At 36.5% G+C, this 21,773-nt stretch overlaps 1 protein-coding gene across 1 annotated transcript; it reads left to right on the forward strand.

Annotated features, from left to right (window-relative positions):
- The first annotated feature begins 2,516 nt into the window (after positions 1–2,516).
- Positions 2,517–8,626, forward strand: LOC113309814 (protein argonaute MEL1-like). Its single transcript, XM_026558331.1, has 21 exons — positions 2,517–2,996; positions 3,703–3,947; positions 4,054–4,203; positions 4,282–4,415; positions 4,535–4,644; positions 4,766–4,866; positions 4,997–5,132; positions 5,219–5,335; positions 5,441–5,551; positions 5,634–5,705; positions 5,994–6,116; positions 6,196–6,367; positions 6,454–6,575; positions 6,698–6,835; positions 6,926–7,065; positions 7,201–7,263; positions 7,347–7,546; positions 7,630–7,703; positions 7,807–7,901; positions 8,054–8,085; positions 8,222–8,626. The coding sequence occupies exons 1-21, from the start codon at positions 2,622–2,624 to the stop codon at positions 8,404–8,406; spliced, it is 2,895 nt and encodes a 964-aa protein (XP_026414116.1). The 5' UTR covers positions 2,517–2,621; the 3' UTR covers positions 8,407–8,626.
- The last annotated feature ends 13,147 nt before the right edge of the window (positions 8,627–21,773 follow it).

Below are 21,773 nucleotides of genomic sequence, written 5' to 3' on the forward strand. Positions count from 1 at the left end.
TGTTGATTTGTACTGCACCCTTCATGAGCTTTAACAAAATCTTTGCAACTAATATGAACAAGAAAGGAGAGAGTGGATCAGCCTGCCTTAACCCTTTATATGGCTTGAATCTTGGAGTTGAGCTTCAATTCACCAACATAGAATGTTGTGCAGAAGATACACACCAATGCATCTAGTTGATCCATTTTTCTCCAAATCCTGAGCAGTGCAACTCATTGCTAATTGTGTGCCAAGTAACATTATCAAACGCCTTTTGTATGTCTAGTTTTCATAAGATTCCTGGTTTGTGTGATTTAATCTATCAACTTTCCCGCAATTAAAATTCCATATGATATTTGTTTATGCTTGATAAATACACCTTAATTTTCTGATATCAGTTTAGGAATCACTTTGAATCTCTGAGTAAGGCTGAGTCTAGTGGAGGAGGGAAGAGGTACTTGTACAGTCGCGCCACGTCACATAGGAGGGAGGTCTTAGTCTAGTCACTAGTGGTGAGGGAGGGAAAATAGGAAGAGGCGAGAATTTTTTCCTTGCCCAAAATATATTATATTCCTTTTTAAAGAGTTAGTATTTTTAAATATTTTTATTATAAATTTTAATAAATTTGTAAAATATATATAATGGATCAACTTTTAGGCTTTGTTTATTAATCATAAAAAGTAGAAAAAAAAAGGGAGCGAGGATTTCGTCCTCGTTTTTCTCTTTTTCTTAGCGAGGATCCAATACTCGCCCATTTGTAAATCTGCTCTCACCTTACCTGCTTTCGAGGAGAGAGAACGAGGATTTCAGATTTTTTAGTTTTAGACCACAATTTTGGTCGTTATCATCATACACAATTGATTCGCTAGACTCACCCTAAGTACCTAAGAGATGACTTTGTATATGTTGCTGACTAGACTTGTTGTGGTGAACCAAGTTGCTTTTTTGTTTTTGTTTTGGAATTAGACTTATGAGTGACACATCTGTTCTCCGCTCCGACTTTCTGGCTCTTGTTTGCAACTTACCAGCTACATATCAAAACTTTGTTATTCATCAACATATAGTAATTTTGTTGTTATTAGAGAGAAGATATTTTCATCCACGAGTCCTAGTATAAGCTAATATTTGCTTCTGGATAGAAAGTATCCAAATTACCCAATATTTTTTTAGTACAACCAGTGTGTCAGGTCTTGAGTCTCTCCTTAGTTGGGAAGCACTGACACGGACACGACACGATACGGATACATGGACCTCCAAAATTCAAAATCATCAGGGGACGGACACGTTTCTATATATATACTAAAATCATAGTCTTATGGTATATCAAATACATTAATCACACAATTATACGAAGAAAAATCAATTTTATGCTGTTAGATTAGTCCATATGTAGAAAAATTAATTATTATACTAATTCCCATGACACAGTAGATTACCCCAACTAGTAAAATAGAGTACAGATTTTTGTACACGCGTCGTGTCGGTGTCCCACGCACGTCCTGTGTCCGACGCGCGTCAGACGCGGACACGACACCAATACTGGTGTGTCCGTGCTTCATAGCTTCTTAATCACATGATTAATTATTTGTGATGTAATTAAATTGCTTTCCTCTTAACTGAGATACAAAGAGTCGGAAGCCGGAGAGTTTAAGAGCTCAACAACATATACGTGATGAATACCACTACAAAATACCTTGATCATAATCACCTCTCTCCATTAACTCCTTACTAAACTTTTCATTACATTACTAATTACTTTCCACGACTGTTTATTAACCTACTAATCCCTCCACTAAGCTGTTTCTTAAACAAAAACCCCGTTCTGTAGTAGTATTTTTCATTTTACGTTATAGTTGGTCCCGCCCATCTCCGCAAGATTTCCTTTCAAACGCATTGGTTGAGTCACGGGTTTAGACAGCGACAAATCATATAAAAAGAACGCGGCATTTGGGCATTGTACTTCCACCCTCACCTCGTATTGTTTGTAGTGTACCCCCGCCAGATATTCTCTCTTCAAATTGTCTTTTTGGTGGAAACGTTAACGTCACCAAGGACTAGACGCAAATTCATACAACGGAGTCAAGTCAAGTCATTATGAAATTTCCATGCAAGTCGGTACTTTGTTTTTGTCGATGCTTTGGAAAACAAAAGAAAAGAAAAGAGAAGATAAGAATTGCCATTTATGAGTAATGCTTGGTACCAACAGATGTGACAACGGAAAAGATGGTTTGGGTTATGTTATATATGTACCGGTACGAAACGTATTATTATCCGATATTTTTATGATTTTACCGGCTACGAAAACAGTTCACATTTCCCCACTCCCTCAACTACTTTAACTTTTGTTTTTCTCTCGTTAATTTACGATTTTACGACAGTCATTCTCACTTATTTACGATTTGATGGTCTACCTTTTTTCAAGAATCATGGGCATTTTGGTCATTCAAAGATGAACCAGTTAGCTTCTCTATTCACGTAGTAGCTATAGAAACTAGAAGGTCACATCAGATCACCCGTTCAACTACCCATCTCCCTTCAACTCTCCTTCTCTCTCCCTTTAAATCTCTCTCCCAGACTCAAGAACCCAAAAATCTCTCTCTTCTCTGTTTTTCTTCTTCATCTCTTTATCTGATCAAATAATAATGTCTAATCGAGGCGGTAGAGGAGGTAGTGGTGGTATGAGAGGCGGTGGTAATGGAGGTCGTGGTGGTGGTGGGAGAGGAAGAGGAGCACCAGCACCACCATTATCTTCAACTTCTTCTTATTCTTCTTCTTCACTTCCAGAAGTTGGTTCATCTTCTAGGTCATCAACTAGTGTAGATTTACTTACTCAAGATGTTCAGAAAACTCTTCCTATTCAAGAATCAGTTTCTACTGTAACTGCTACTCCACCGGCTTCATCAAAAGCAGTAAAGTATCCTGCTCGTCCAGGTTTTGGAACGATCGGTGCGAAATGTGTTGTCAAAGCAAATCACTTCCTTGTCAAACTTGTTGATAAGGATCTTCACCATTACGATGTATGTATTTCTCTGTTTTTGATCCGTTTTTTCTTGTTTCATTGCTTTTTTTTTTTTTAAATTTTTGATCGGTTGTTTCATTGCTTTTGCTGTTGATGATCTTATGATCTGAATCATGATGTTGGCGGCAATGTGGTTGTAAATTCCTTTTGGGTGTATTTCATACCTGCTCTGTTTTGATTTCCCCCCCTCCTTTTTTTCTCTTGTGGGTGTAAATTTCTTTTTCTCTTTTTTCTTCTTCTTTTGGAATGTGATCTTGCCGTGAATCTCTCTAATAGTAATCCTATTTCTTATGTTTCACTATGTATCGAATTTGTTCATTCTTTTGAGTCTTAGTCCTATTTCATTTTGATTTTATTTTTTCATATTGCATTTTATTGAATCTTTTTCCCACTCTTTTAGTTGTACTCTCAATGTCTTATTTTTATGGTTTAAACACTGTTGATTTTAATTTTGGTCTCTTTATTTGTGTTTCATGTAATCTCTGCCTAATTCCCTTGTAATTTTGAGATTTACTTCTGTTGAACTCTTGTAGATTTGGTCTTTTCTAAATTTCCTAGTTTTTCTTTTCGAAAAGATTTCTTAGTAATCGGTCTTGTAGTGTTGTGAATGAATTGTCCATGTAAATGAACTATTTTTACTTCCATTTTAGAGTTTGGTGCTTCATTTATTGAATACTTCAGTTGATTTTGGTGCTGTGTGATAGGTTTCTATCACCCCTGAGGTTACGTCAAGAGGTGTGAATCGAGCTGTTATTAGCCAACTAGTTGATTTATACCGTATGTCACATTTGGGGAGTTTGCAGCCTGTTTATGATGGCCGTAAAAGCCTGTACACTGCTGGTCCGTTGCCATTTGAAGGGATGGACTTTGTTGTTGATTTGGTGGACAAGGAGCCAGCAAAAGGTGGTTCTAAGAAGACAAACAAGGACGGAAAGGGAGCTTTTCCTAGGTTTGGTGATTTAGTTAATTTCTATTCCAATTTCAGATATCGCTCATTGTGTGTGTATCCTGTTTGTTATAGTAACATACTCGAAGTAATTGATTTGTTATTGCAGAAGAGAAAGAAAGTTTAAAGTTGCAATCAAACTTGCGTCGCGACCTGACTTGCACCATTTGCACCAGTTTCTTGCTGGTAGGCAAAGAGATTCCCCGCAAGAAACAATTCAGGCTCTTGATGTCGTCATGAGAGAAACACCAACCAGAAAGTAAGTTCAGTAACATAGAAATGTTCGTACGTCTCACATGCTGTTTACAAACTAATATGTTGATATGTTTTATACCAGTTATGCTGTGGTAGGAAGGTCATTCTTCTCCCCTAAATTGGGAAACAAAATGGACATTGGTGATGGTCTAGAGTGCTGGAAAGGATACTACCAGAGTATCCGCCCCACTCAGATGGGGTTATCGCTTAATTTAGGTTGTAATTCTCCATTTTTATAATGTTTTTTTCTTTAAGGATTCAAGTTCTTTAAGGATTCAAGTACTTACTATTTGCAAGCTGGAATTCTTATCATTATTTGAATTTCTTGTTCGCAGATGTGTCTGCCACGTCATTCTTTCAATCAATCAATGTAGCGGATTATGTGATCAGACTTTTGAACATAAGAGATACACAAAGGACTTTGTCTGATGTGGATCGTGTTAAGGTTTGTGTTTCTTTTACTCCGATTTTCGATTAATTTCCTTGTACAAAGTCGTGAGAATTTTGATACCAGCTAATACTAGCATTTTCAATGCTATCTACTCCTTTTCTTGTTTGCCTATTAGATCAAAAGGTCCTTGAGAGGTGTTCGTGTTGAGCTGACTCATAGGAATGGCAACCGTCTAAAGATTTCTGGCATAACCTCTCAGCCTACGAACCAGCTTATGTGAGTATAATGTGTTATATCCTGAGACAACAATAAGACTGAAGGTTACTTTTATTGGTTACCTTTTGATGTCATCTTTCGGGCTCAAAGTAAGTTACTAAGCCTTTCCTTTTCCCTTTGTATGCTTAAGGTTCCCTGTTGAGGATGGCACAAATGAGTCGGTAGTTCTGTACTTCAAAGAAAAGTACAAGATTCAGTTGAAGTATGCTCATTGGCCATGCCTTCAAGCTGGGAGTGATGCAAAACCTGTATACTTGCCTATGGAGGTGATTCCCCTTTTTTATATCTTTTGTGTTCTTTTTTCAATTATAGATTGTCTAATTAATGTCATTTTGATCTTTTTCTGTAACAGGTATGTGCACTAGTAGAAGGGCAAAAATACTCAAAAAAGTTGAATGAGAAGCAGGTAACCGGTCTCTTAAAAGCTGCTTGTCAGCGTCCCAAAGATAGGGAAAGTAACATCACAAAGGTACCGAACATTTTATTCTGAAGGTGTTTTTCTTGCATTAGTTGTTGTGCAATATATCTTTTTAAGCAAACATGTCTTCTCATTAAACAACTTTTGTCCTTGAAGATCGTCAAAGAGAACCATTACATGGAAGACAAGTACGCCAAGGAATTTGGAATTACGGTTTCAGAATTGATGACATCAATCAATAGTGCTCGAGTTCTGCCACCTCCTATGGTAAATATCTCGGTGCCCAGGCTTAATGTTAATTATGGTTTTTTGTCCTTCTACTTTTAACATACGATCTTTGTCATTCCAGCTGAAGTACCATGAAGAAGGTCGGGAAGCAAGAATTCAACCTCGTGTTGGGCAGTGGAATATGATTAATGCGGTAATGCTTAACAGTTAACCCTAATGTTCATAAATTCTATCAATTATAGATCTTTGTTATTAGATGGTCTAATTCCAACAACCAGGTGCAAGAATTTGTTAGCTGGTTTGACGCAGTAGCCTATATGTACTTCATTACAGTATTAAATGAATCTAAGCTGTTGTGCATGATTGAATTCTTATATTTATGTTGAGTATTCTGAATTTCCTGGAAAGCTCATGACCTTTTATTCAAATGAGTGTACCATAATGAATGTCGATAGTGATCATTTTTAATTACTGATGGCAGCGTATGGTGAATGGTGGTAAAGTTGATCATTGGGCCTGCCTAAATTTCTCCCAAAGAACAAGTCCGGACGCTGCAAAATATTTCTTTCAACAACTGGTTGGGATGTGTAAGAACAAAGGAGTGGTAAGCTTGTTTTCCTCTGAACTTCCCACGTCTCCACTATTTCAGAACATCTTCATTAATGAGTCGTGTCTCTTGCCAGGACATTAATCCAATGCCGCTACTTCCAATGTGGTCTGGCCGGTCTAACCAAATAGAGCGCACACTTGTAGATCTCCATAAGGAAGCAACTTCCAAACTTGAAAAGATGACTGGTCAAGGAAAACAACTGCAGCTTTTAATTATAATATTACCCGATCAAACTGGATCTTATGGTTAGTTGGTTTTGAATTTGAATTTGATGTATGTTAATTTTGACGTTCTCATTTATTCTCAAATAAGTTCCATATGTTTGTTACAGGGAGCATTAAACGGGTGTGTGAAACGGAGCTTGGAATAGTTTCTCAATGCTGCCAACCGAAACATGCTTTCAAGGTTAATCCACAGTATCTGGAAAATGTTTCTATGAAGATTAACGTGAAGGTTTGTCCTTCTTAATCTATGTTTTTGCCCTCGCATTACAATTTATTTATTATCAAGTAACTTGTAGTTTTGACTATGTTCCTTATTTCACTAATAAATTCGGTGCTTTAACTGTATGCCAGGTTGGTGGCAGGAATAATGTTTTGGAAGATGCTCTCAAAAAAAGACTCCCTTATGTTACAGAGTGTCCTACAATCATATTTGGTGCTGATGTTACACATCCTCCAGCTGGAGAAGATTCCAGTCCGTCTATTGCTGCGGTTTGTTATACGATTTCCCTAGTTCTTTTTACCGTTGGTATGTAAACCTATGTTGGAGATGTTACACATCAACGTGTTATCACCTTTCAGGTGGTTGCGTCTATGGATTGGCCCGAAGTATCAAAATATCGTTGCTTAGTCTCTGCACAGCTCCATCGTCAGGAATTGATTAATGATTTGTACAAGCTTCAGGAGGTTAACAAAAAGCTTGTACATGGAGGAATGATTCGGTAATAGTTTTTTTTTTTTTTTTTTATCTTTCCCAATGTTGTAGATATATGAACTGGATTCTTGTTTGCATCTTTGTTAACCTGGCACTCGATGTGGGAACTGAAAAAAAATTACTCTCTCTTTCTACCTTTCAGGGAGCATTTGATTGCTTTCAAGAAATCAACTGGGTATAAGCCACATAGGATTATCTTTTACAGGTGAGTGTTACTGGAAAAGATTTGGATTTGGACGGGCTTTTTATTTTCTTTGGGATTATGAGACTTGTCCAATTTTATTACAGAGATGGAGTGAGTGAGGGACAATTTGCACAAGTCTTGCTCCATGAAATAAACGCTATTCACAAGGCTTGTTCTTCACTCGAGGAAGGATATCTACCACCTATCACTTTCATTGTTGTACAAAAGAGACACCATACTCGTCTCTTCCCTGCTAATCACATGGACCGTAACATGACTGATAGGAGTGGCAACATCTTACCTGGTATGAACTGTCCCAATATTTGAACTGTAATGTGTAATATTTTGAGTTCACTTTGTAATATGAACTGTCTCTATTTTACTCAGGCACTGTTGTAGATTCTATGATTTGCCACCCCACAGAGTTCGACTTTTATCTCTGTAGTCACGCAGGAATCCAGGTAATTTACGTTAGTGATTTTGTTTGGGTCTAATGTTGTGTAAATGATAAGATCATATGTTTTTCACCTTCAACAATATTGAATATAATGCTTTGTTTTGCAGGGGACCAGTAGACCCACTCACTATCATGTGTTGTACGATGAGAACAAGTTCACTGCTAATGGACTGCAAGTGCTTACTAACAATCTTTGTTACACGTGAGTTCCTTCTGAGTTTAGTGGTTTATTTGTTTCTTTAGAACTGTTTCAAACATTCTGCGTGGTACGTAAGTTTACCTTGATTTCGAGTGCGGCTGTAGTATAAGATGAATGTTGGTACTAATACCCTGTTTCTTTCATCTTCGTTTCAGGTACGCCAGGTGCACCCGATCTGTATCCGTCGGTTAGTCTCTGAACCCCTTTGTTCTTTTAAGCTGCTAATTCTTTTTTAAAAATATTTGTAGACTGTTCGAAGATCTTCATTCTTTTATATACCTTTCTAGTCACATCATTTCATAATATGTTGCATCTTTTTGCAGTTCCTCCAGCGTATTATGCGCATTTGGGAGCTTTCCGTGCAAGGTATTACACCGAGGGTGACTCGTCTGAGGGCAGTGATTCTGCTAGCAACCGTGGTGGTGAGAATACAAGGGCAGCAACTGCAGGCATTCGCCCTTTACCAAAGATCAAAGACTGTGTTAAGGACGTCATGTTTTATGTCTAATGGCCTCAACTGATTTCTCAGGATTTCTGAAGGATTGAGACTCTCCAGACTAGGGGTTTTAAGAGTTTATTACTCGTGGTGTGTTTCCCAGTTAAACCTTTTAGTTATGCTTTTGGTTTTTAAAGTACTTTGAGGAATGGTGTTACTCTGTCTGGAGCTTTCCACTAATTGTATGCTTGAAGAGACTCTTTTCAATTTCATATGTTCCTTGTGTCAGAAAGCAGGATGAAGTAGTTCATACATAAGCATGTTATCAGCTATTGGTGATACACTAGAGATTCAATTTAGGATTCCATTGGGGGCATGCTGTTTTTGGTAGGAGGGACATGTGATCCAATTCTGTACACGGGATTATCTTTAGAGAACAAATAAATGTTTGGGGTGTAGTTGAAGGAAATCCTACAACCACATCCCATACGAATTTGGACAAGATTCCAAGTAATCATAATGAGATTTTACAGGCCCGGTCCTGACAATTTGGAGGCTCTATGGCAGAAAAATTTTGTGCCCCCCTAACATAAAGGATGGTACTCCTAATCATAATAATCAAAAAAATCAATCAATTTAAGCTATGAATAAGATGTTGAGCCTAGTGAGTTACTTGATAAAGCTATTTCCTTTGCAACAAACCATTATCAGACTTTGTTAAGTCGAACACTTAATGTTTTCTGGGACCTCCTTGGATCCCTGTTCTGTAAGGACTACTTATACCGCCTTAGACGACAATGGTTATCAGTACTGAAGTACAATTTCAAAAAGAGAGTTAACAGAACACAACCCGACATAACAATCAAAAAATATTATTAATTAGTTTACTCACAATTAACTTATAAATATAAAAAGAAGAAAATTTTTATCCAACCTAAAAGTATTGTATTGGATACCCAGAAATAATGATCACAATGACAATCAATTTTAAGAGATTGAAGTCACAGTTTTAAACTTACACCAAATAAAAAGAAGAGAAGTATTGGTCTACTTGTCTAAATTATCAGTCAAAATAGCCTTGTCCCTTCCAATCAAAACAAAATTTCATCTTAATGATTTTAGCACTAACAAAAAACCAGGTAAACTCACCTAACTCATTCACTCTGTTCATATCTACATAGAAAGCATACACACGTATGGGAAATTCAAAGAGCTAATAAGAAGTCTTTAATTGCTCACTTATAAATAATGAATTAAATTCAATGTAAAGTGGCTAATTAGGCAACAAACAACACAATCAATAATAATTGAAATAATTAATAAACAAAATCATAAAATCGAAAGAACAAGAAAAGAAATTATCTTAATGAAGTTGATTTATAAAATAAACCCTAGTTTTTTCCATTTCTTTTTCTCTCCTCTTTTTGATTTTTCAAGCTCTTTATAAACCAGAAAACCGAAGAGGAAAACGTGTTTCTTTGATAATAGGAAGACGTGTCTCGTGCATACTAACTATTTTTTTTTGTGGCCCTTTACAAAATATTTTTTGCCCCTTTGAAAAATTTGCTCTACGGGAGACACTTTTTTTTTTTTAATGTGAAGAACAATGTAATGTGGCCCCCGAAAATTTGTGGCCCAATGCAAGGCATTGTCTGCATGTGTCCAGGGCCGGCCCTATATCAAATTCTTGAATCGGTTACAAGATAACACAATGATTTTATTTGCTCTCCAAATAAACTTTCTCTCTCTTAATTTCTTGTCTAACACTCATCTCAGATCTCTCCCTCAATACACAGATTTCTTCCCTTTATATAGGGTACTACATAGTGGATGACAGCTAATAAATCCCCTATTTTCGGAATCACTGTGTGTTACAATCGCTCATGTACATTCACTCAATCTCGCACACTTTACATCTTCGCACCGATCATCACACTTTACTCGTGACTACGCTGATATCATTAAATACGTCACCCTTATTTTAGTGTATGCGATGGTCTTCGCTTAAGGTAGACGACCTTTACTTTGCATATATAATGAATGTGCGATATTTCATTCCTATATTTTGCCTCTTCTCATTTCGTTCTCTTTATAAAGTGAGCGATATGAAGAATCTCCATCTAATAATATCGCACATGCTCAACTTTTCATATTCTGATCTGCCGATATATTTCCAGAATTTGAGCTTTCCTTAACTACGCGTGTCCTTTTATCCACTCGTTATCTGACACGTCCTTATAACTGTCTATTCCTATCCATTCATTCTTCGCATTAATGAGATAAAATCTCGAAAAATGAGAGTAAATATTTCTTATATAAATTCTTTTATCTTCTTCTTTCTTCTTTTTACCTTCTTCTTTCTTTTCCCCTGCTTCTGCATTTCAACTGTAATTTCCGTCCCTGATCTGATTAAGATACACATTTTTTTACTGTGATTTCATTCACCTATATATCTCTCATTCCCATTCTTATAATGGCTCCATCCGGTAAAAAGATGGAAGCTGAATTCACCAGGTTGAAGAGAGAATTTGGCACAAGAGGCTTTTCACTTTCTCTTCCTTCCTATTCTGATTATTCATCCAAACTCAATCTTGAGTTAATAAATTCTGAACAGTGGTCTAATCAAAAGATCATCATTTCATTAGGACAACTTATGAATAATCTTCCCATTCCATTGTATAATCAAGAAATTCCCTTATTTTGTGAAACTCTATCTGATGAACAATTCACAAGAGGCATATTTCAATTGAGTGGTGATGCTATTAGAATAGCTTTAGAATACTCTCTTCGCGCATCTGGATTAGGAACCTCTTATACTTATGAAGTGCGAAATGCATCGTACTGTGATAGAGCCATCAACCCTTCAGATTATACTGTTGATAAGTTTTTCAAAAATTACTATGTTGCGATAATGAAGAATGAATCAACAAAGTGGGCCATTCGCTTAAGAAGGAAAGATGGTATCACTGAAGATCAGAAAATTATGCGAGATGTTGATTGGAATGATAAGTATAATAGTAGTGCTCGCAGATCTAATGATTCATGCTGGCTTAATTGCCCTGTCATTTTAGTTGGTCCTTATGTATCTGGAAGAGCTACTGATGGTTCTGATCTTCCCCTTCCTGCGAATCTTTCTACTTATCAGCCCCGGAAATTTGTCTTATCTGATACTGAGAATAAGAAGATGGTATGAAATCTTCGCATTATCTTTCATAATTTCGCGTAACCCTGCTTTCTCTATTTCTTACCTTCTTACTCTTCTGATTTCAGGCTGCTAAGAAGGCCAAAACATCGCATAAAGCATCATCTTTGCAGAATAATTGAAAAAGCGGGGGTCTAACAAAACCACCCAATATTTCACTTAGCAATCTGTATGGACTAACTCCGAAATACTTTTCTAGAGAATCAACTTGACAGTCAGACTCAATCTAGATAAAAGTATCTCAAGGAGTTAATATCTCTCCCTTGATTTGATTTCTACTCAAGCTAAAATCAATAGCGAGTCTTTATCAAATACAAGGAATAACTTGTACGGTATCAAAGACCAATGTCCAAGGATCAATCAATATCAATCAACAACCAAAGGTTGGATTTCCAATTGATGATCACGAACGCACAACCTGTATTATTTCTATTATATATAATGTGTAAAAGAAATAACACAGACACCAGAAGTTTTGTTAAAGAGGAAACCGCAAATGCAGGAAAACCCCGGGACCTAATCCAGATTGAATACACACTGTATTAAGCCGCTACAGACACTAGCCTACTGCAAACTAACTTCAGACTGATCTATAGTTGAACCCCTACCAATATCCCAATGATACAAGGTACAGTTGTACTCCTACGCCTCTGATCCCAGCAGGATACTGCGTACTTGATTCCCATAGATGATCTCACCCATAACTAAGAGTTGCTGCAACCCAAAATCACAGACTTGATAATAATCGAATCTGTTTTACACAGAAAAGTCTATCGAAAGGATAAATTTGTCTCCCACACGTAAACCCTAGGTTTTGTTCCGTCTTTAGATATAAAATCAAGGTAACATGAACCAATTGATAATCCGGACTTATATTCTCGAAGAACAACCTAGATTAATGAATCACCTCTCTACAATCCTTCCTGACTACACAAGCGGATTGTCGAGGAATCACAAACAGTGAGACGAAGATGTTTGTGACTTCTTTATCTTGCATATCGGAGAACTCTCGCGATCTCAAGTCAATCAATTGATTGTACTCGTACGATAGAAGATGCAAGATCAGATCACACAACTACGATAAAAGTAGTATCGGTCTGGCTTCACAATCCCAATGAAGTCTTTAAGTCGTTAACTCGAGTTTAGAGAAGAAACTCAAGAATTAATAGAGATCGACTCTAGCGAGCGCACTAGTAGCACACAGACGTGTGGGGATTAAGATTTTCTCTAGCTAGATGTCTCCTATATATATATCCTTTCAAATCAGGGTTTTTCCTTAGGTACAAAGCAAACTCTATCAACCGTTAGATCGATAGACATAGCTTGTCACACACACTTGGGTACACGTTTACTGGGTTTGATAAAACCATGCCCAAACGAGTACGCGTATGTTGGTTCAACATGATAACCCAAAAGGTCAACCATATGAGCATCTCATATTAATCATGTTCTTCTTCACCATAACTAGTTCAATTGACTCAAATGAACTAGTTAAGAGTTGTTCAATTTCTATGAGATCTTATGTAACTACACAAGACACAATTGAAACAAAGATGATTCGATTCGATTAGAATCGGCTCATGAACATTATAGCCACGGTTTACATAAAGCATTCCTTAATAATTTATGTTTCATGTTCAGAGCACATCTTTAGATCATAACCTCTTAAGTTCACAAACAAGTTCGCGGACTTAAGTTAATCGGTTGAGTTTTTCAAACTCAGCAGAAATTCTCGGGTCGAGAACTTCCGCCTATTCGCGAACTGAGTTCGCGGACTTAGCACACAAACGAGTTTTGGAAATCCCAGCAGAAATTCTCGGTCACGAACTTTCGTCAGTTCGCGGACTGGGTTCGCGGACTTGGCAAGCCAATCCCACAATCCTACCGATTTCTCTTGATCAACAAAGTTCGAAAACTTCGGTTCAAGGAATATATGGTTATATAATCTAAGCTCTCATTTCAATCATTGAAACATTCTCATAGGGCGATATTCAGTCGTGAAGAACAACAGACCTTTCTCGTCAGAGAAATTTCCAAAGTGATTGAAACTTTCATGACTTTCGTCACTAGGTGAAGATAAACCTGATCAAAGTGAAATGCTTTACCAACACATGATTTCGAGTAAAATATAAGCAATGAATACTCAACTCGAAATATCAAGTGTATATGATCTAGTCTATATAGCATACGACTTTTGTATCATAAGAAGTAGGAGAAGAATAGATAGACTTTCGAGTGATAGATAAGTTCAAGTCTTCACATACCTTTTTGTTGATGAAGTTCCACGGTTCCTTGGTGTTGATCTTCGTCATTGTCGTTGAATCATCATGAAGTCCTTAAGCTCAACTACACTTTTCCTATCGTAGTCCGAGACTTAGCTAATAGGCTAGAAATCAAGACTTCATAGTTTTGATCACTAACATTGACAAACATGCTTGATATAGCAACACATGCGAGGTTGACCGAGCTATGCTCTAACAATCTCCCCCTTTGTCAATTTTAGTGACAAAACTATTAATACATATGAAATACAAAAAAGATAAACTTTAGTGGCTCCTATTCCATAGTCCAATCTTCAACGTTCCTTGAAATCTTCGTCCTTCCAAGTACTCCAATGATCCCAAAGGTTGTAAGTTTAGTATCCCCGTTGTTGAAGATCCGTAGCTATAACAATGAGAGAAATCGAGATTCTCGATCATTATTATACAGTGTCAAAGTATTATTATGAACATGAAAGTCCAATTGGATCACGACTTTAACAATAATACTATGGTGATATGTATCACTCCCCCTTAGTCGATACTCCATCTCGATCATGGAAACCACTCCCCCTTACGCAATGATCCGAAAACCATATATATTTGTAGTGTGACCTACAATATTTCTCCCCCTTTTTGTCAATAAAATTGGCAAAGGTACAAGAACGGGTTCATAATGAAATTTCCACAAGAGACATTTCATGACCAAAAGAAAGACAACAAATCATCTTAATTTAGATGCAATCTTATAGACGAATCTGACAACATTCATCAAGGAGTTTTAAGACGCAAGATAACCCCTATAAAATTCCACAGCCGCATTCCCCGCAAGATATTACCATTAAGCACAATTTCAAACGAACTCTCCCCCATTTGATGTCATTCCCAAAGGAACAACAAGAGCGACCTTAATTTCGAAGGCAAAGAAGGATTTTTATTTGGACACCAAAAACCATGAGAATGATTTTTATATCCAAAACTCAACCAAAATACTCACAAGTAAACCCATGAATATTCTAATTGGAATACAAAATTAAATCAAAACCACAAAAGTGATCAATTTAATTGAAAATGCTCAACATAAGTAAACTCACGGAGCAACAGGTTACGACTAAGTTAATCATATGGAGGTGACTAACTTAACGTTCAAGTACTCAACATAAGGAAAACCTTACGGAATACATGACTACATTAACCAATGGAACATGATAGTGTAGCCGTTCATATACTCAACACAAGAGCTTGAGGAATATATGAAAACTCAACTAGATTAATTAGAAGAGAGCTTATAATTAATCTAATCGAGAATCAAACAACCAAACTAATCACCGAAGTAATCAATTTAATTATTTTGGTCTCAACGTAAGATATTATGGAACCCCGACTAAGATTATCATGGAACATGACCATCTTAACCGCACATGTACTCAACATAAGAAAGAAACTTATGGAGTACAAAACTAAATAACCAAGGATGATTAATTTTAGTTCATAATGCTCAACATATAGCATCTTATGGAACAACCAACAAAGCCAATGTTAATCGACTTAGTTGTAAGGTGCTCAACATAAGACACACAATGGAGCCTTCACGGTAAAACATAGCAAATATGGATCAATGAAGATCAATACCGTGGTTAACATACAAGGATCTATTCTATTTTTGCATCATTATATGCATAACAACATAATAGACTTTATCTTTGTCACACAAAAGATTTAATCCTATTTTCCATCAATTGCATGATTGCATAGGCATAACTTTTGTATATTTCAAAAGTCCATTCGTCCTTTCATCAATACGAATACCGATTCATGAACGACTTTTCTTTTGACAGCAATATGGGACCTTCAAATTCACGGACGCAAACCATACATATCCCATAAAAATATTGCAATATAACAAACCAAGAAAATACTGCAATAATCATCATCCTCTAAATATTTTTAGAATTTTAAAACTATAAATCTAAAAAATAAACATAAGAAGATGAAACAAAAATAGCTATGTGTAGTCACAATCACCGCTATTCAAGGCACTAGACACTACGGGAAAAATCATCATTGACGACACAAGATAAGAGTTGCAGTACCCCTATGACAACTCCATTTCATGCATTGTGGAACGGGGGTATTGTAGAAAGTCCAAGTTTTTCTACAATGGTTGACAAGTGTTGTAAAGGGTGATGTGATTCATGGTTCGACAATAGTTTGTCAATGTTGTGATTCTCTTTCGATTTTTTTTGATAACCTAACACAACTCTTGCTTGTATTGTAGAACAATCGTGGACAACATAAGTAGCATATCGTAGAAACATATGCAACAACAATTACCAGTATAGTCATAATGTCTAACACAACACCCTTAAGGATTGTAATATTTAAAGTAACAACTTCTGTTTTTAGTAGATGAATACGAAAATACAACTTTTGTTTGGAGTTGTGTGCATAATACTATTTTGAAAAAAAAATTAGGGCCGAAATCGAATTGCCGAAAATAATTCACATTCGCATTAACGTACCAGTGTAACACATTTACATTCATTCAAGTTAACCTCCTAGTCTTAAACACACATTCAAAAAATGGCAGTGATATAGATGTTTGTTACAAAAATGGAGTTTCCAAAACACACTCTAAAAAGATTAAGATGTATATGAGAACATTCACCCTAGTATGCAACTGTGCTGATTCGAATTTGGAATCGTGTAACTGCTCACCATTGACTTGCTGGTATCAGTGATGAGAATCCCAGGAAAACACAAACCTTTCGTTCCCATCACCATCAAGAGGATATGCTTAGTTTACGGAAAAACCATTTAAGCAACAGCAGCTGCTGCAAAATGTTGTGCACCAATAATCTTTCCGTTACAGAAGTTGTTACTTGTTGCTGCTGCACCACATCCTTGAGATTTTGTGAAAAGTCATGCACTATCAGTTGACATTCCGTAGACAAACCAAGAATATCTCGGCACCAAGGCTCAACGACAGGCGGTGTCTGTATTGGAGCGCTGCATCTCTTGAACGCATAGGAGAATATTTAAACATGGTGACCTGCAACAGACAACATATTCCACATGATGTCCAAGGCCTCCGGCTACTAATTGAAACTTTAACTAGAAGGAATCACATGCTAATAAATTTATGCACAGAGATGACTTATAATTGTATCTTTAGTACTTCTTTCACATTGCTGCAGAATAATTTACCAGATTGGGCATATTGCAAGAAATCTAATGTATGACATGAAAATTTAAATGATTTTTGCGGGACGTGCCACCGAGACATCCTTCATTTACCATACTGTCTCATTGAGTAATTGCCTGCTTTCGTCTTTCTTACGAACTTTGGGTGTGTAAAATTTCCAATATAAACAGGGATTCAATGCAAACTGATAGGGTCATCAAACACAAATTCTAGGGTTTTCGCAAAGACATACAGTGTTCTGTCCAAGAGGGGAGCGAGCTTAAAACTAAGCCCTCTCCATCTGCTTTCCAATCCCCATCATTCAATAAAACAAACACCATAACCTGGAACAAGCATCAAACATAATTGGTTCCAAATTCAACACCCTTTAAACAGAAACTGGAATTCATCGTAGGAAGTTAAGAAATCATGCTCAATGTTTGATAAACATTCAATAAAAAGAGAATATAAACACCTTATTTCATCAATAGGAAAAATTGGTAAATTACGAAAAATGAACCCTAATTTAATTTCCCTAAACCAAATTAAGAAAACATGCAATCATGGTTTTTAAGATCTATCCAAGTTATGAATTGAAATAATGAAATCAATCAATAACACCTTGATCAAACAAAAAAACAATTCAATTAGGGCAAACGAATTTTTTCAAAAACAAAACCAGTAAGGAAGATCCCTACCCTATCTCTCGTGTTGCACCAACAATTGATAAACCCCAAACATTTTAGTTGAAACTCTTGTGTCGGGGGAAAAGAAGATACTCGGTGCAAATCGTTGGGTTCCTTTCTGTGAACAAGGACGAGTAGCAGTGTAGAAGAAGAACCCATCACAAATCGAACCAAAAGAAAAGGTAAATCCGATAGATGTTAGGGTTTTGGATGAGATCAAGATGAAGTAAAATAGGGTTTGTGATGATTCAGTATGAAATCGAAAAGAGAATCAGGTATTTGGGAAATCAGTGAATTAGGGTTTCGTGGAACCAAAAAATTGACAGTCTTCGGCGAAGATTAGAGATGGATTGCTGCATCTCCTCTCGTCTTTTGAGAGTTAGGGTTTTCTGTGTTAGAGAGGAAGATAAGAGATGGAAAATTAGTGAAGGAAATGAGAAACCATAACTTCCCATGAATATCAACAACAACAAATATGCACCGGAAATTGATGAGTTTCTGTGACTGAGGTTGTGATGTTTTTCACCGGAAATTGCAGATGAGAACTAATATGGGTCGATTCAATCAAGAAATGAAGATGAAGAAGATGGATTGAGAGAAGAAGAGAGGTGTTCTTCGGGGGAGAGGAAGATGAGAGGAAGAGAAGAGAAAGAGAAAGAGATAGAGTTCGAGTGGTTGAGGAGGGTTTGTGGGTGAATGAAAATGTTGGACGGACCAGATTTTGTTTGATCCACTCATACGGATTGGGAAAATAATTTCACGGTTGAGATTGTATTTTGGGATGCTCATACGGATTAAGAAGCATGTGTGTTTTTCTTTGTGCTAATACGCACTCATGTATTCGGTTTTATTATCAACCTTCGACACGAAAAAAATCCAAAAAAAATATGAATAAATTTAGCATATTGTTATCGACATTCTGATATAAAAAAATCCAAAAAATGTATAAGAATGAAGCTGAAAAATAAGAAATGAATTCGATAATTGGTGTGTTTCTTTGTGCTTTTGTGCTTTCTCTTTGTGCTTCCGGTTAGAATTTCGACTAGTTACATAGGTCATGAAGTAATTTCGACTAGTCATACAGGTCATGAAGTAGATTTAGTTCACATTAGTAGCATGATACATCATTGAAATCGATAAATATGAAGCTCAGTGTCGATTCAAACTTCAAATGTGGTATAACGACATACAAACTATGAACCAAGAAGCTCTGAGAGGGTTCTGACTTCAAAATTAGCATGATACATCATCAAAATCGATAAATATGAAGCTCAATGTCGATTCCAACTTCAAACATTGTATAATGGCATATAATCTATGAACCACGAAGCTTTGAGAGAGTTCTGACTTCAAAATTAGCATGATACATCATCGAAATTGATGAAAATGAAGCTCAGTGTCGATTCAAACTTCAAGTTCGGTATAACGAATTACAAACTATGAACCAAGAAGTTTCAAAGTGCAAAAAAACGATGAATCCAACCATTTACTGGTAAGATTCCATGGAAATATTCTACGAACCTTAAACACACACAAAACTTGGTAAGAACGATTAATCCATCCATTTACAGGTAAGATGCCTTCGGAATATTCTAATGAAACCTTAAACAAAATATATTTTTGCATATTGTATGCATACCAGGCTCTGAGATCGAAACCTGGCCGGGAGTGGACTACTATAAGTCAGAAACTTGGTAAGAACGACGAATCCATCCATTTACAGGTAAGATTCCTTCGGAATATTCTACGAAACATTAAACAAACCCTATTTCTGCATATTGTATGCATACCAGGCTCCGAGATCAAAACCTGGACGCGAGTTGACTACTCTAAGTCAGAAACTTGGTAAGAACGACGAATCCATCCATTTACAGGTAAGATTCCTTCGGAATATTCTACGAAACCTTAAACAAACCCTATTTCTGCATATTGTATGCAAACCAGGATCCGAGATCGAAACCTGGCCGCCAGTTGACTACTCTAAGTCAAAAACTTGGTAAGAACGACAAATACATCCATTTACAGGTAAGAGTCCTTCAGAATATTCTACGAAAACTTCAACACACCCTATTTCTGCATATTGTATGCATACCAGGTTCCGAGATCGTAACATGGCCGTGAGTGGACTAGTATAAGTCAAAAACTTGGTAAGAACGACGAACCCATCCATTTACAGGTAAGATTCCTTCAGAATATTCTATGAAACCTTAAACAAACCCTATTTCTGCATATTGTATGCATAACAGGCTCCCAGATCGATCCTGGCCATGAGTGGACTATTATAAGTCAAAAATTTGGTAAGAACGACGAATCCATCCATTTACAGATAAGATTCATTCAGAATATTCTACGAAACCTTAAAAATTTTGTAAAGATGAACCCTTTACATGTAAGATTCCATCAGAATATTCTCTGAAACCTTAAACAAACCCTCTTTTGGATATTTCTACCCAATCTCAAAAAGCCTAAATTTCTAGAATTTAGTGGGGGGTGTTAGAGAAAATAGTTTTTAGCATAAGTGAGAAAAATTTAGTAGAACCGGAGACCAAAATAATTTTTTGCAGAAGTGAGAAAAATATAGCAGAAATGAGAATCCCCCAAACCTCATTTTTTCCCACATTCTATATTTTAACTTCAACAACACTTATAAGTGTTGTTATACATTTCTATTAAAAAAAAAAACCTAAACTTGTGAAATGTAAGGATGGTTGATGAGCTAGACATCCATGCATTAGGTTCATGTTCGAATCTCCCCTCTAACGTATTTTTCATTATCATATTTTTGTGTTCTTCAACAACACTTGTGAGAATTGTGATAGGCTAAGTCACTACACTTATGAAACAAAGTTGTTATACCTAAATGTCGTCACAACAGTTTTTCTAAAGGAGTTGTCGTTTGTTTTCTTAGCGCAACCCCTTGTTCCTAAGGGTTGGTAGTGATGATATACGACAACTCTTCCTTTGAAACCAGTTGTAAAACATAGGACTTTCTACGATGTATAGCGAAGTGTTGTAAATCTCCAGTTGTAGATGTATATTTTTCCCGTAGTGAGATATTCTTCCAACAATCCAAAAAGAAGACATCCTAGGCATCTAAGCAAAGCAAGCTAAGAGGAATCAGACTCCATCGTATCCCAGACAATAAACAAAGATACGGGCAGCACAGGATCCTTGCAAGGCATGGAGTCATCAAGCTTGAAATCAACAACCTTCTCTGCAGCCTCAGAGAGGTGATTCTCTTTACGAAGATCATTGACTTGAGATTTTATGAGACCAAGGTCAGACACAACCTTTTCCAACTTAGTTTTCATCATATCAAGACCTTTTAGAGTATCAACGAGCTGTTTCTTTGCTTCCCCAAAACACTTAAGAAAGTCATGGACAACTTCAGCAGAGACCATATCATCTTTTTCAGCATCTTCATGAGTATAAGAAAATAAACATGAAGCACTAGGATGATCTACATCTACGAGTGTTCTTTTCCTCTTGGTATCAACCCCAACACCTTTGTCGAGAAATCCTTTTGCAAACCCACCATAGCAAGAAGAGGAGGAAGACATTCTTGACAATCCAAAAGTTACCAGGAGTACACGAATGTGACTTGTAACCCTAAGTAGCTGGATATTTATTGGGGACAAGAATTTAGGGTTTCATCAAAAACACGTTGACTCGGGTCAGACTACAATCCGTTCGAGTACAAAAAATACCCATTAAAAATAAATTCCTTTAAGCATTAAAACAAACTTTTAAACACAGAAAATAAGACTCTAAGCAACATACACTATTGACTTAACCAATACTTGATCTTAGCAGATCTGTCAACACAAGTTTAGCTATGGACGATAAGAAAATAACTTAACTTAACAGATGCAAGCAACAAGTATACTTGTTTTTAACCAACTTAATGTACAAGATTTTATATGAGTAAGTTCTCGAACCTTGTGATTAATTAGCACAAGTACGAGCCACATGCTCATTACGAGGTTTACGTTCTTGGTTAAGTTCGTTTTTCCTCTTAATCTTAGGGAGGTTTCCTGTTTGACATGAGAAATTATCATAAAATTTACTGTCATCAAAATAAGAGACATAAATATAATTCTTACCAGAAG

This window comes from Papaver somniferum, chromosome 9 (genome assembly GCF_003573695.1).
Source record: "Papaver somniferum cultivar HN1 chromosome 9, ASM357369v1, whole genome shotgun sequence".
NCBI lineage: Eukaryota > Viridiplantae > Streptophyta > Magnoliopsida > Ranunculales > Papaveraceae > Papaver > Papaver somniferum.